The sequence below is a fragment of the Coregonus clupeaformis genome, unplaced genomic scaffold (assembly GCF_020615455.1).
Source record: "Coregonus clupeaformis isolate EN_2021a unplaced genomic scaffold, ASM2061545v1 scaf0044, whole genome shotgun sequence".
In the NCBI taxonomy this organism is placed as follows: Eukaryota; Metazoa; Chordata; class Actinopteri; order Salmoniformes; family Salmonidae; genus Coregonus; species Coregonus clupeaformis.
The window spans coordinates 958401-975203 of record NW_025533499.1 but is presented as its reverse complement, the minus strand read 5'-3'; the positions used below and the strand labels follow the sequence as shown (position 1 = coordinate 975203).

General features: G+C 45.2%; 1 protein-coding gene across 1 annotated transcript in view; it reads right to left on the bottom strand.

Moving 5' to 3' along the window:
- LOC121555704 (pleckstrin homology domain interacting protein) overlaps positions 1-16803 on the bottom strand; it is a 172143-nt gene that overhangs the window by 100279 nt on the left and 55061 nt on the right. The window contains exons 17-18 of the mRNA XM_045212715.1: positions 10345-10473; positions 8322-8547 (exon numbers count right to left, since the gene is read on the bottom strand). Coding sequence (XP_045068650.1) covers positions 8322-8547; positions 10345-10473 — 355 coding nt within the window. The remainder of the gene's footprint in view (positions 1-8321; positions 8548-10344; positions 10474-16803) is intronic.

The window sequence follows — 16803 nt, the reverse complement described above, 5'->3', positions numbered from 1 at the left end:
TCTTTGACCTGAGTCTTCAGACAAAAATGTTCCGAATTTACGTAGCAGGTTAGGAGAATTAGGTTAAGGTTAGGAAAAGGGTTAAAGTTAGCTTAAATAAAAAAAACAAAAAAAAACTCTTGACGTTAATTTGACAAAAGCCGGATCCCTTCTAGCCATGACCCTAGTAGATGTCTCTTTTCCTAGTTGTGAACAAAACAATGTAAATAACCAAGAAACACGAGGACAAAGTCTCACTTTAGTAGACGTTTTGAGTAAATTAGACCAACTTCTATGCTAAAAACTAATCTTTCAGCCCCCCAGACAGGCAGTGTTGCTGGGCGAGGTGGGATAGCTATAACGGTAGCAGCAGTGTTGGTAGTTGAGGTAATATGTACATGTAGGTAGGGGTAAAAGAGACTAGTCAATCAGGATAGATAATAAACAGAGTAGCAGCAGTGTTGGTAGTTGAGGTAATATGTACATGTAGGTAGGGGTAAAAGTGACTAGTCAATCAGGATAGATAATAAACAGAGTAGCAGCAGTGTTGGTAGTTGAGGTAATATGTACATGTAGGTAGGGGTAAAAGAGACTAGTCAATCAGGATAGATAATAAACAGAGTAGCAGCAGTGTTGGTAGTTGAGGTAATATGTACATGTAGGTAGGGGTAAAAGAGACTAGTCAATCAGGATAGATAATAAACAGAGTAGCAGCAGCATATGTGAAGAGTGTGAAAGTGTGTATGTGTGTGAGTGTGTGTTTTGTATGTGTGAGTGTGTGTAGTGTATGTGTGAGTGTGTGTAGTGTTTGTGTGAGTGTGTGTAGTGTGTGTAGTGTGTGTGTGAGTGTGTGTAGTGTTTGTGTGAGTGTGTGTAGTGTTTGTGTGAGTGTGTGTAGTGTTTGTGTGAGTGTGTGTAGTGTTTGTATGAGTGTGTGTAGTGTTTGTGTGAGTGTGTGTAGTGTTTGTGTGAGTGTGTGTTTTGTTTGTGTGAGTGTGTGTGAGTGTAGTGTGTGTGTGAGTGTGAGTGTGTGTAGTGTTTGTGTGAGTGTGTGTAGTGTGTGTTGTGTGTGTTGTGCCCGCTTCACGACTGTGTTGGACCATGATAATTCCTTAGTGATGTGGACACAGAGGAACTTGAAGCTCTCGACCCGCTCCACTACAGCCCCATCGATGTGAATAGGGGGCGTGTTCGGCCCTCCGTTTCCTGTAGTCCACGAACAGCTCCTGTCTTTCAGCTGCTACGCTCGTCTTTAAATGATTACATTGTACTCCAGAGTGGCGCAGTGGTCTAAGGCGCAGTGGTCTAAGGCACTGCATCGCAGTGCTAGCTGTGCCACTAGAGATCCTGGTTCGAACCCAGGCTCTGTCGTAGCCGGCCGCGACCGGGAGACCCATGGGGCGGCGCACAATTGGCCCAGCGTCGTCCAGGGTAGGGGAGGGAATGGCCGGCAGGGATGTAGCTCAGTTGGTAGAGCATGGCGTTTGCAACGCCAGGGTTGTGGGTTCGATTCCCACGGGAGGCCAGTATGAAAAATTAATTAATTAATTATGTATGCTCACTAACTGTAAGTCTCTCTGGATAAGAGCGTCTGCTAAATGACTAAAATGTAGATCATAGGAATCACTGTGCTGCCATATTTACAGACCTATCCAAGGCCTTTGATACTGGCGACTATCCCCTGCTCATTCAAAGGTTGTCTGAAATGGGCCTCCACCAGGCATCTAGTTTGGGAACTGTCAGACAGGACACAATGTGTGCTTTCTGATGGCGTCAAGTTACCTCGATATTACTAAAGGTGTCCCGCAGGGGTCGATTTTGGGACCTGTCCAATATAAATAATATTGGTCCATCTGCAAAAACCTGTAACATTCATCTATATGCAGACTGACCAGGCTGTTGGAGCTGCAATCAGATTTTGTTGCAAAAAGTCCTTTAAAATGTGGCTTAATGCGGGAAAAACTAAATGTATGCTGTTTTCTAAGTCTCATAGAAACGTTTCAGATGTTTTAAACGTTTATGCATTGGATCGTTCTTTCATCAAGCAGGTTCCCGCCTATAAATATCTGGGCTGTTGGATTGACAATTATTTGACGTAAAAAAAAAAAAATACGGATGTTAAGTAGCTGAGATTTAAAGTAGGCTTATTTTATAGAAATACACTGAGTGGACAAAACATTAAGAACACCTTCCTAATATTGAGTTGAACCCCACAACAGCCTTAATTCGTCAGGGCATGGACTCTAAAAGGTGTCGAAAGCGTTCCACAGGGATGCTGGCCCATGATGACTCCAATGCTTCCCACAGTTGTGTCAAATTGGCTGGATGTCCTTTGGGTGACGGACCATTCTTGATACACACGGGGAACCTGTTGAGCGTGAAAAACCCAGCAGCGTTTCAGTTCTTGACACAAACCGGTGAGCCCGGCACCTACTACCATACCCTGTTCAAAGGCACTTAAATATTTTGTCTTGCCCATTCACCCTCTGAATGGCACACATACAATCCACGTCTCAATTGTCTCGAGGCTTAAAGATCCTTAGAAATCCTTCTTTAACCTGTCTCCTCTCCTTCATCTACATTTTACATTTTAGTCATTTAGCAGACGCTCGTATCCAGAGCGACTTACAGTTAGTGAGGGCATACATATTTTTTTTTCATACTGGTCCCCCGTGGGAATCGAACCCACAACCCTGGCGTTGCAAGCGCCATGCTCTACCAACTGAGCTACAGTTGAAGTGGATTGTACAGTCAACTTTCCTGCCAGTTCCTGACTATGGTGACTCCATTTACCAGAATGCAGCAGCAACTACTCTTACACCTGTGGATGCCGTCTACCACAGCGCACTTTGCTGTACCACAGGTGAGAGTTTTAATACTGTAAAAAGTCTTTTTTTTGTCTGTAATGTATTTTTCGTTATGTGTCAGACCCCAGTAAGACTAGCTGTCGGATAATGGGGAACCTCATAAATCGAATGAAACACTCATCACTTCATCCTGTTTCAAAAGGTTGGCTGGTTCTCATTAAAGTCCTGTAGATCACTTCATCACACTCTTCTTGTTCCCACCTACCTCACTTCACTGTTAAAATAAAAACCATGAGTGAGACACCAACCCCGTTCACAGGGAAGGTTAACTCTCGAGGTTCCACTAGTACGCACCAACCCCGTTCACAGGGAAGGTTAACTCTCGAGGTTCCACTAGTACGCACCAACCCCGTTCACAGGGAAGGTTAACTCTCGAGGTTCCACTAGTACGCACCAACCCCGTTCACAGGGAAGGTTAACTCTCGAGGTTCCACTAGTACGCACCAACCCCGTTCACAGGGAAGGTTAACTCTCGAAGTTCCACTAGTACGCACCAACCCCGTTCACAGGGAAGGTTAACTCTCGAGGTTCCACTAGTACGCACCAACCCCGTTCACAGGGAAGGTTAACTCTCGAGGTTCCACTAGTACGCACCAACCCCGTTCACAGGGAAGGTCAACTCTCGAGGTTCCACTAGTACGCACCAACCCCGTTCACAGGGAAGGTTAACTCTCGAGGTTCCACTAGTACGCACCAACCCCGTTCACAGGGAAGGTTAACTCCGAGGTTCCACTAGTACGCACCAACCCCGTTCACAGGGAAGGTTAACTCTCGAGGTTCCACTAGTACGCACCAACCCCGTTCACAGGGAAGGTCAACTCTCGAGGTTCCACTAGTACGCACCAACCCCGTTCACAGGGAAGGTCAACTCCGAGGTTCCACTAGTACGCACCAACCCCGTTCACAGGGAAGGTTAACTCCGAGGTTCCACTAGTACGCACCAACCCCGTTCACAGGGAAGGTTAACTCTCGAGGTTCCACTAGTACGCACTCAACCCCGTTCACAGGGAAGGTTAACTCTCGAGGTTCCACTAGTACGCACCAACCCCGTTCACAGGGAAGGTCAACTCTCGAGGTTCCACTAGTACGCACCAACCCCGTTCACAGGGAAGGTCAACTCTCGAGGTTCCACTAGTACGCACCAACCCCGTTCACAGGGAAGGTTAACTCTCAAGGTTCCACTAGTACGCACCAACCCCATTCACAGGGGAAGGTTAACTCTCGAGGTTCCACTAGTACGCACCAACCCCGTTCACAGGGAAGGTTAACTCTCGAGGTTCCACTAGTACGCACCAACCCCGTTCACAGGGAAGGTTAACTCTCGAGGTTCCACTAGTACGCACCAACCCCGTTCACAGGGAAGGTTAACTCTCGAAGTTCCACTAGTACGCACCAACCCCGTTCACAGGGAAGGTTAACTCTCGAGGTTCCACTAGTACGCACCAACCCCGTTCACAGGGAAGGTTAACTCTCGAGGTTCCACTAGTACGCACCAACCCCGTTCACAGGGAAGGTCAACTCTCGAGGTTCCACTAGTACGCACCAACCCCGTTCACAGGGAAGGTTAACTCTCGAGGTTCCACTAGTACGCACCAACCCCGTTCACAGGGAAGGTTAACTCTCGAGGTTCCACTAGTACGCACCAACCCCGTTCACAGGGAAGGTTAACTCTCGAGGTTCCACTAGTACGCACCAACCCCGTTCACAGGGAAGGTCAACTCTCGAGGTTCCACTAGTACGCACCAACCCCGTTCACAGGGAAGGTCAACTCTCGAGGTTCCACTAGTACGCACCAACCCCGTTCACAGGGAAGGTTAACTCTCGAGGTTCCACTAGTACGCACCAACCCCGTTCACAGGGAAGGTTAACTCTCGAGGTTCCACTAGTACGCACCAACCCCGTTCACAGGGAAGGTTAACTCTCGAGGTTCCACTAGTACGCACCAACCCCGTTCACAGGGAAGGTCAACTCTCGAGGTTCCACTAGTACGCACCAACCCCGTTCACAGGGAAGGTCAACTCTCGAGGTTCCACTAGTACGCACCAACCCCGTTCACAGGGAAGGTTAACTCTCAAGGTTCCACTAGTACGCACCAACCCCATTCACAGGGAAGGTTAACTCTCGAGGTTCCACTAGTACGCACCAACCCCGTTCACAGGGAAGGTTAACTCTCGAGGTTCCACTAGTACGCACCAACCCCGTTCACAGGGAAGGTTAACTCTCGAGGTTCCACTAGTACGCACCAACCCCGTTCACAGGGAAGGTTAACTCTCGAGGTTCCACTAGTACGCACCAACCCCGTTCACAGGGAAGGTTAACTCTCGAGGTTCCACTAGTACGCACCAACCCCGTTCACAGGGAAGGTTAACTCTCGAGGTTCCACTAGTACGCACCAACCCCGTCCACAGGGAAGGTTAACTCTCGAGGTTCCACTAGTACGCACCAACCCCGTTCACAGGGAAGGTTAACTCTCGAGGTTCCACCAGTACGCACCAACCCCGTTCACAGGGAAGGTTAACTCTCGAGGTTCCACTAGTACGCACCAACCCCGTTCACAGGGAAGGTTAACTCTCGAGGTTCCACTAGTACGCACTCAACCCCGTCCACAGGGGAAGGTTAACTCTCGAGGTTCCACTAGTACGCACCAACCCCCGTTCACAGGGAAGGTTAACTCTCGAGGTTCCACCAGTACGCACCAACCCCGTTCACAGGGAAGGTTAACTCTCGAGGTTCCACTAGTACGCACCAACCCCGTTCACAGGGAAGGTTAACTCTCGAGGTTCCACTAGTACCACCACAGGTAAATCCGCCTTCAGTTTTAGTGACCGACATTTTTTGAATATCCTACAAAACTCCCTTGGTGCCTCGAGGGCAATTTAGGACTTAAATGTTGAATGAATTTTATGAGAAATGCAACTGTTTTGATTGAATGTAAATAATTGTATTTGTGGTGTTTGAAGCTGTGGTGTTAATTCTGTCATTTGTATTTGATTTGTTTTGATCATATTGAATTTGTTGTAAATGAGACCCTGGTCCCCTGAATAAAAGTAAAATTAATAAAAAAGATATAGAATATTGGCTTAAACTATTGCAGAGTTCCTGCACCTAAATATAAACAGTATCTGCACACAAAATGAGTACCGGCACCTACAGTGAGGGGAAAAAGTATTTGATCCCCTGGTGATTTTGTACGTTTGCCCACTGACAAAGACATGATCAGTCTATAATTGTAATGGTAGGTTTATTTGAACAGTGAGAGACAGAATAACAACAACAAAATCCAGAAAAACGCATGTCAAAAATGTTATAAATTAATTTGCATTTTAATGAGGGAAATAAGTATTTGACCCCTCTGCAAAACATGACTTAGTACTTGGTGGCAAAACCCTTGTTGGCAATCACAGAGGTCAGACGTTTCTTGTAGTTGGCCAGCAGGTTTGCACACATCTCAGGAGGGATTTTGTCCCACTCCTCTTTGCAGATCTTCTCCAAGTCATTAAGCTTTCGAGGCTGACGTTTGGCAACTCGAACCTTCAGTTCCCTCCACAGATTTTCTATGGGATTAAGGTCTGGAGACTGGCTAGGCCACTCCAGGACCTTAATGTGCTTCTTCTTGAGCCACTCCTTTGTTGCCTTGGCCGTGTGTTTTGGGTCATTGTCATGCTGGAATACCCATCCACGACCCATTATCAATGCCCTGGCTGAGGGAAGGAGGTTCTCACCCAAGATTTGACGGTACGTGGCCCCGTCCATCGTCCCTTTGATGCGGTGAAGTTGTCCTGTCCCCTTAGCAGAAAAACACCCCCAAAGCATAATGTTTCCACCTCCATGTTTGACGGTGGGGATGGTGTTCTTGGGGTCATAGGCAGCATTCCTCCTCCTCCAAACACGGCGAGTTGAGTTGATGGCAAAGACCTCCATTTTGGTCTCATCTGACCACAACACTTTCACCCAGTTCTCCTCTGAATCATTCAGATGTTCATTGGCAAACTTCAGATGGGCCTGTATATGTGCTTTCTTGAGCAGGGGGACCTTGCGGGTGCTGCAGGAATTCAGTCCTTCACGGCGTAGTGTGTTACCAATTGTTTTCTTGGTGACTATGGTCCCAGCTGCCTTGAGATCATTGACAAGATCCTCCTGTGTAGTTCTGGGCTGATTCCTCACCGTTCTCATGATCATTGCAACTCCACAAGGTGAGATCTTGCATGGAGCCCCGGGCCGAGGGAGATTGACAGTTCTTTTGTGTTTCTTCCATTTGCGAATAATCGCACCAACTGTTGTCACCTTCTCACCAAGCTGCTTGGCGATGGTCTTGTAGCCCATTCCAGCCTTGTGTAGGTCTACAATCTTGTCCCTGACATCCTTGGAGAGCTCTTTGGTCTTGGCCATGGTGGAGAGTTTGGAATCTGATTGATTGATTGCTTCTGTGGACAGGTGTCTTTTATACAGGTAACAAACTGAGATTAGGAGCACTCCCTTTAAGAGTGTGCTCCTAATCTCAGCTCGTTACCTGTATAAAAGACACCTGGGAGACAGAAATCTTTCTGATTGCGAGGGGGTCAAATACTTATTTCCCTCATTAAAATGAAAATCAATTTATAACATTTTTGACATTCGTTTTTCTGGATTTTTTTGTTGTTATTCTGTCTCTCACTGTTCAAATAAACCTACCATTAAAATTATAGACTGATCATTTTTTTGTCAGTGGGCAAACATACAAAATCAGCAGGGGATCAAATACTTTTTCCCTCACTGTATATCAGTCAAAGTGAAGCAAATCCAAGCACATGCAGATAAACCAACCACTATCTTGTGGCTGAAATTACGGTCACACTGTCTCTCTATGGGAGGAGGTGGTGACTCACTGACATGTACCTGAGGAGGTGGTGACTCACTGACATGTACCTGAGGAGGTGGTGACTCACTGACATGTACCGGAGGAGGTGGTGACTCACTGACATGTACCGGAGGAGGTGGTGACTCACTGACATGTACCGGAGGAGGTGGTGACTCACTGACATGTACCGGAGGAGGTGGTGACTCACTGACATGTACCGGAGGAGGTGGTGACTCACTGACATGTACCGGAGGAGGTGGTGACTCACTGACATGTACCGGAGGAGGTGGTGACTCACTGACATGTACCGGAGGAGGTGGTGACTCACTGACATGTACCGGAGGAGGTGGTGACTCACTGACATGTACCGGAGGAGGTGGTGACTCACTGACATGTACCGGAGGAGGTGGTGACTCACTGACATGTACCTGAGGAGGTGGTGACTCACTGACATGTACCTGAGGAGGTGGTGACTCACTGACATGTACCTGAGGAGGTGGTGACTCACTGACATGTACCGGAGGAGGTGGTGACTCACTGACATGTACCGGAGGAGGTGGTGACTCACTGACATGTACCGGAGGAGGTGGTGACTCACTGACATGTACCTGAGGAGGTGGTGACTCACTGACATGTACCTGAGGAGGTGACTCCCATCTGTGGTATGAGCTGCTGGTCTCTGCAGCTCTCTCGTCCGGGTACGAGGCGTTGGTATGGAGGGGGGTGGGGGTTCCCGTCTACGTCCACCAGGAAGGGAGGGGGCATGAGGTGAGGTGCCTGCTGGGTCTGTTCGTCTAACACGTAGTTATTAACATCCCGGATCAACGGCCGGTAGTCAGTATGGAAGAACATCTGGTCCGCTATCTGGGAGAGGGAGGGAGAGAGAAAGATGTTGTTGAGTAGTTGCACAATAGGTTGTAGAGTAGTACTATAATAGTAGTAGTAGAATTAGTATAGTATCATAGTACTAGTAACAGTAGTAGTATAGTAGTATCGCAGTAGTACCGTAACAGTGTAGTAGTAGTATCATAATAGTATAGTATCATAGTAGTAGTAACAGTAGTAGTATAGTAGTAGAAGCACAGTACTGTAGTAGTAGTAGTAATAGTAGTAGTAGTAGTAGTAGTAGTATCATAGTGGTACTAGTAGTAGTAGTAGTAGTAGTAGTGTATTGTAGTATTCATAGTAGTTGTAGTATAGTAGTAGTAGCCATAGTAGTAGTAGTATAGTATCATAGTGGTAGTGGTATAGTATCAAAGTAGTAGTAGCAGTATTAGTAGTAGCAGTATTAGTAGTAGCAGTATTATTATTATTATTATTATTAGTAGTAGTAGTAGTAGTAGTAGTAGTAGTAGTAGTAGTAGTAGTAGTAGTAGTAGTAGTAGTATCATACTAGTAGTAGTAGTAGTAGTAGTAGTAGTAGTAGTAGTATCATACTACTAGTAGTAGTAGTAGTAGTATAGTAGTATAGTATCATAGTAGTTGTAGAACTGGTATTGTATCGCAGTAGCTGTAGTAGTAGTAGTATTAGTAGTATAGTTTCATAGCAGTAGTAGTAGTAGTATAGTATTGAGGTATATGTAGTAGTAGTATCATTGTAGTACAGTAGCAAAAGTAGTAGTAGTAGTAGTAGTAGTATCGTAGTTGTAGTATTGGAGCATAGTATCGTAGCAGTAGTATGTAGTAGAAAAGTAGTATAGTAGTGTCGTAGTATAAGTATTATAGTATCATAGTAGTAATAGTAGTATCATAGTAGTATAGTATCATAGTAGTAGTGGTAGTAGTAGTAATAGTAGTAGTATCATAGTAGTATAGTATCATAGTAGTAGTGGTAGTAGTAGTAATAGAGTATCATAGTAGTATAGTATCATAGTATAGTATCGTAGTAGTAGTGTAGTACCGTAGTAGTAAAAGTAGTAAAGTAGTAGTCAAAGTAGTGTAGTATCGTAGTAGTAGTAGTAGTAGTAGTAGTAGTAGTAGTATAGTATTGTAGTAGTAGTAGTAGTAGTAGTAGAGTATTGTAGTAGTAGTAGTAGTAGTAGTAGAGTATTGTAGTAGTAGTAGTAGTAGTAGTAGTAGTATAGTATTGTAGTAGTAGAGTATTGTAGTAGTAGTAGTAGTAGTAGTAGTAGTAGTAGTAGTATAATATAGTAGTAGTAGTAGTAGTAGTAGTAGTAGTATAGTATTGTAGTAGTAGTAGTAGTAGTAGTAGTAGTAGTAGTATCGTAATATAGTAGTAGTAGTAGTAGTAGTAGTAGTAGTATTGTAGTAGTAGTATTAGTATAGTATTGTAGTAGTAGTAGTAGTAGTATAGTATTGTAGTAGTAGTAGTAGTAGTAGTATAGTATTGTAGTAGTAGTAGTAGTAGTAGTAGTATAGTATTGTAGTAGTAGAGTATTGTAGTAGTAGTAGTAGTAGTAGTAGTAGTAGTAGTAGTAGTAGTAGTATAATATAGTAGTAGTAGTAGTAGTAGTAGTAGTATAGTATTGTAGTAGTAGTAGTAGTAGTAGTAGTAGTAGTAGTATCGTAATATAGTAGTAGTAGTAGTAGTAGTAGTAGTAGTATAGTATTGTAGTAGTAGTATTAGTATAGTATTGTAGTAGTAGTAGTAGTAGTAGTAGTAGTATAGTATTGTAGTAGTAGTAGCCTCGTAGTGTGTACCTTGTCGTACTTGCTGCTGGATCCGAAGCCGAAGATGAGCAGGTGACCATGTGAGTCTGTAGCAGCAAAGTGCTGTCCATCAGGACTACACTTACAGTCAAACACCGCCCCATGGCCTTGGCCCTCAATCTGGAGACAGGGATAATGGATAATCATATAACTACTCCAGTCAAACGCCGCCCCATGGCCTTGGCCCTCAATCTGGAGACAGGGATAATGGATAATCATATAACTACTCCAGTCAAACGCCGCCCCATGGCCTTGGCCCTCAATCTGGAGACAGGGATAATGGATAATCATATAACTACTCCAGTCAAACGCCGCCCCATGGCCTTGGCCCTCAATCTGGAGACAGGGATAATGGATAATCATATAACTACTCCAGTCAAACGCCGCCCCATGGCCTTGGCCCTCAATCTGGAGACATCACATAGAATCATATAACTACTATAATCTGGAGACAGGGATCATGGAGAGTTGTTACCATTGGTGGGTAAACACTGATCTCCATTCGCAGTGAATAAAGCAAAGCTCCCTTTATTTTCAATGCATTTTTCCTGATTAGGTAAGCCTCATGCGTTTACCCTCCACTACACCACTGGGTATTACTGCATCCAAACAGTTCTCCTAATGAGGATGGAACTGAGGATGACTAACAGTTCTCCTAATGAGGATGGAACTGAGGATGACTAACAGTTCTCCTAATGAGGATGGAACTGAGGAGGACTAACAGTTCTCCTAATGAGGATGGAACTGAGGATGACTAACAGTTCTCCTAATGAGGATGGAACTGAGGAGGACTAACAGTTCTCCTAATGAGGATGGAACTGAGGAGGACTAACAGTTCTCCTAATGAGGATGGAACTGAGGAGGACTAACAGTTCTCCTAATGAGGATGGAACTGAGGAGGACGAACAGTTCTCCTAATGAGGATGGAACTGAGGAGGACTAACAGTTCTCCTAATGAGGATGGAACTGAGGATGACTAACAGTTCTCCCTAATGAGGATGGAACTGAGGATGACTAACAGTTCTCCTAATGAGGATGGAACTGAGGGAGGACTAACAGTTCTCCCTAATGAGGATGGAACTGAGGAGGACTAACAGTTCTCCTAATGAGGATGGAACTGAGGGAGGACTAACAGTTCTCCCTAATGAGGATGGAACTGAGGAGGACTAACAGTTCTCCCTAATGAGGATGGAACTGAGGAGGACTAACAGTTCTCCTAATGAGGATGGAACTGAGGAGGACGAACAGTTCTCCTAATGAGGATGGAACTGAGGAGGACTAACAGTTCTCCTAATGAGGATGGAACTGAGGAGGACTAACAGTTCTCCTAATGAGGATGGAACTGAGGAGGCCTCTGAGCTCTGAGCTCCTTCCAGTCAGATATTTATAAACACATCAAAAGTCCTGAGTCCCTGGTAACCATAGAGACAAAGACAGGAAGTAAACAACAACAGAGTGAAGGCCCTTTAGTGTCCCTGAACTAGGGATGTGCCGAGGACTCGGACAAAACAAGTATCGTAACGGATAAGGAGAATTTTCCGAATACGATTATGAGAAGTATTTTTTGTAATTGTCTGTTATCGGAAAAAAGTAATTTTCAGCTGCCAGAACGCATCTCTCTTTCACTCAAACATTATGAAGAGCTGTGTGCTCCAAACAACTATTGGCTAGTTCTTCTGTCTGTAAAGAAAACAGGCGGGGTATCAGTTGAGCTTGCTGCAACGATTGGATTATAACAAGCCACTCCCCCTCTGCTCTCATTTCCCCAGACAGACACATGGCTCTGTTACAGTCACTGTGTCGGGGCACAAGTCTCCCATTTGTAGATAGTTTATTTTGATTGTAGAAATGTTGTGGCATAAGTGTTGGGATAGAAAAGTTGAGCTCCTCCTGAAAGAGAAACGATACATGGGGCAGTAGTAGCCAGCTATGCACTAGGCTATTTATTAAACCATTTCCTTCAGCATTCAATAGTAAATCAGGTGCATTTTCACCAGTGACTGTCATTTACCTTTAAACAATGTATGTGAATGAGTGAAGGACCATAACGATGCCCTCTGAGTGATGGAGCAGTAATGTTAGTGAAGGACCATAACGATGCCCTCTGAGTGATGGAGCAGTAATGTTAGTGAAGGACCATAACGATGCCCTCTGAGTGATGGAGCAGTAATGTTAGTGAAGGACCATAACGATGCCCTCTGAGTGATGGAGCAGTAATGTTAGTGAAGGACCATAACGATGCCCTCTGAGTGATGGAGCAGTAATGTTAGTGAAGGACCATAACGATGCCCTCTGAGTGATGGAGCAGTAATGTTAGTGAAGGACCATAACGATGCCATCTGAGTGATGGAGCAGTAATGTTAGTGAAGGACCATAACGATGCCCTCTGAGTGATGGAGCAGTAATGTTAGTGAAGGACCATAACGATGCCCTCTGAGTGATGGAGCAGTAATGTTGGTGAAGGACCATAACGACGCCCTCTGAGTGATGGAGCAGTAATGTTAGTGAAGGACCATAACGATGCCCTCTGAGTGATGGAGCAGTAATGTTAGTGAAGGACCATAACGATGCCCTCTGAGTGATGGAGCAGTAATGTTAGTGAAGGACCATAACGACGCCCTCTGAGTGATGGAGCAGTAATGTTAGTGAAGGACCATAACGATGCCCTCTGAGTGATGGAGCAGTAATGTTAGGGAAGGACCATAACGATGCCCTCTGAGTGATGGAGCAGTAATGTTAGGGAAGGACCATAATGATGCCCTCTGAGTGATGGAGCAGTAATGTTAGTGAAGGACCATAACGATGCCCTCTGAGTGATGGAGCAGTAATGTTAGTGAAGGACCATAACGATGCCCTCTGAGTGATGGAGCAGTAATGTTAGTGAAGGACCATAACGATGCCCTCTGAGTGATGGAGCAGTAATGTTAGTGAAGGACCATAACGATGCCCTCTGAGTTATGGAGCAGTAATGTGAGTGAAGGACCATAACGATGCCCTCTGAGTGATGGAGCAGTAATGTTAGTGAAGGACCATAACGATGCCCTCTGAGTGATGGAGCAGTAATGTTAGTGAAGGACGATAATGATGCCCTCTGAGTGATGGAGCAGTAATGTTAGTGAAGGACCATAACGATGCCCTCTGAGTGATGGAGCAGTAATGTTAGTGAAGGACCATAACGATGCCCCTCTGAGTGATGGAGCAGTAATGTTAGTGAAGGACCACAACGATGCCCTCTGAGTGATGGAGCAGTAATGTTAGTGAAGGACCATAACGATGCCCTCTGAGTGATGGAGCAGTAATGTTAGTGAAGGGACCATAACGATGCCCTCTGAGTGATGGAGCAGTAATGTTAGTGAAGGACCATAACGATGCCCTCTGAGTGATGGAGCAGTAATGTTAGTGAAGGACCATAACGATGCCCTCTGAGTGATGGAGCAGTAATGTTAGTGAAGGACCATAACGATGCCCTCTGAGTGATGGAGCAGTAATGTTAGTGAAGGACCATAACGATGCCCTCTGAGTGATGGAGCAGTAATGTTAGTGAAGGACCATAACGATGCCCTCTGAGTGATGGAGCAGTAATGGGACCTTGAGGTATAGGCTTTATCGGTATTTAAAGCGCACTTCCGGGTTTTCCGATCCTGAATAAGTCTGATTACAAGTATCAAGTGTGATTAAACGGATACAGTATGACGAGATCGGCACACCCCTACCCTGAACCATCATAAATACACCCCCCTACCCTGAACCATCATAAATACACACCCCTACCCTGAACCATCATAAATACACACCCCTACCCTGAACCATCATAACTACACACCCCTACCCTGAACCTTCATAAATACACACCCCTACCCTGAACCTTCATAAATACACACCCCTACCCTGAACCATCATAAATACACACCCCTACCCTGAACCATCATAAATACACACCCCTACCCTGAACCATCATAAAAACACACCCCTACCCTGAACCATCATAAATACACCCCCTACCCTGAACCATCATAAATACACCCCCCTACCCTGAACCATCATAAATACACCCCCTACCCTGAACCATCATAAATACACACCCCTACCCTGAACCATCATAAATACACACCCTACCCTGAACCATCATAAATACACACCCCCTACCCTGAACCATCATAAATACACACCCCTACCCTGAACCATCATAAATACACACCCCTACCCTGAACCATCATAAATACAAACCCCTACCCTGAACCATCATAAATACACACCCCTACCCTGAACCATCATAAATACACACCCCTACCCTGAACCATCATAAATACACACCCCTACCCTGAACCATCATAAATACACACCCCTACCCTGAACCATCATAAATACACACCCCTACCCTGAACCATCATAAATACACACCCCTACCCTGAACCATCAAAAATACACACCCCTACCCTGAACCATCATAAATACACACCCCTACCCTGAACCATCATAAATACACCCCCTACCCTGAACCATCATAAATACACACCCCTACCCTGAACCATCATAAATACACACCCCTACCCTGAACCATCATAAATACACACCCCCTACCCTGAACCATCATAAATACACACCCCTACCCTGAACCATCATAAATACACACCCCTACCCTGAACCATCATAAATACACACCCCTACCCTGAACCTTCATAAATACACACCCCTACCCTGAACCATCATAAATACACACCCCTACCCTGAACCATCATAAATACACACCCCTACCCTGAACCTTCATAAATACACACCCCTACCCTGAACCATCATAAATACACACCCTTACCCTGAACCATCATAACTACACACCCCTACCCTGAACCATCATAAATACACACCCCTACCCTGAACCATCATAAATACACACCCCTACCCTGAACCATCATAAATACACACCCCTACCCTGAACCATCATAAATACACACCCCTACCCTGAACCATCATAAATACACACCCCTACCCTGAACCATCATAAATACACACCCCTACCCTGAACCATCATAACTACACACCCCTACCCTGAACCATCATAAATACACACCCCTACCCTGAACCATCATAAATACACACCCCTACCCTGAACCATCATAAATACACACCCCTACCCTGAACCATCATAAATACACACCCCTACCCTGAACCATCATAAATACACACCCCTACCCTGAACCATCATAAATACACACCCCTACCCTGAACCATCATAAATACACACCCCTACCCTGAACCATCATAAATACACACCCCTACCCTGAACCATCATAAATACACACCCCTACCCTGAACCATCATAAATACACACCCCTACCCTGAACCATCATAAATACACACCCTTACCCTGAACCATCATAACTACACACCCTACCCTGAACCATCATAACTACACACCCCTACCCTGAACCATCATAAATACACACCCCTACCCTGAACCATCATAAATACACACCCCTACCCTGAACCATCATAAATACACACCCCTACCCTGAACCATCATAAATACACACCCCTACCCTGAACCATCATAAATACACACCCCTACCCTGAACAATCATAAATACACACCCCTACCCTGAACCATCATAAATACACACCCCTACCCTGAACCATCATAAATACACACCCCTACCCTGAACCATCATAAATACACACCCTTACCCTGAACCATCATAACTACACACCCCTACCCTGAACCATCATAAATACACACCCCTACCCTGAACCATCATAAATACACACCCCTACCCTGAACCATCATAAATACACACCCCTACCCTGAACCATCATAAATACACACCCCTACCCTGAACCATCATAAATACACACCCCCTACCCTGAACCATCATAAATACACACCCCTACCCTGAACCTTCATAAATACACACCCCTACCCTGAACCATCATAAATACACACCCTACCCTGAACCATCATAACTACACACCCCTACCCTGAACCATCATAAATACACACCCCTACCCTGAACCATCATAAATACACACCCCTACCCTGAACCATCATAAATACACACCCCTACCCTGAACCATCATAAATACACACCCCTACCCTGAACCATCATAAATACACACCCTACCCTGAACCATCATAACTACACACCCCTACCCTGAACCATCATAAATACACACCCCTACCCTGAACCATCATAAATACACACCCCTACCCTGAACCATCATAAATACACACCCCTACCCTGAACCATCATAAATACACACCCCTACCCTGAACCATCATAAATACACACCCCTACCCTGAACCATCATAAATACACACCCCTACCCTGAACCATCATAAATACACACCCCTACCCTGAACCATCATAAATACACACCCCTACCCTGAACCATCATAAATACACACCCCTACCCTGAACCATCATAAATACACACCCCCTACCCTGAACCATCATA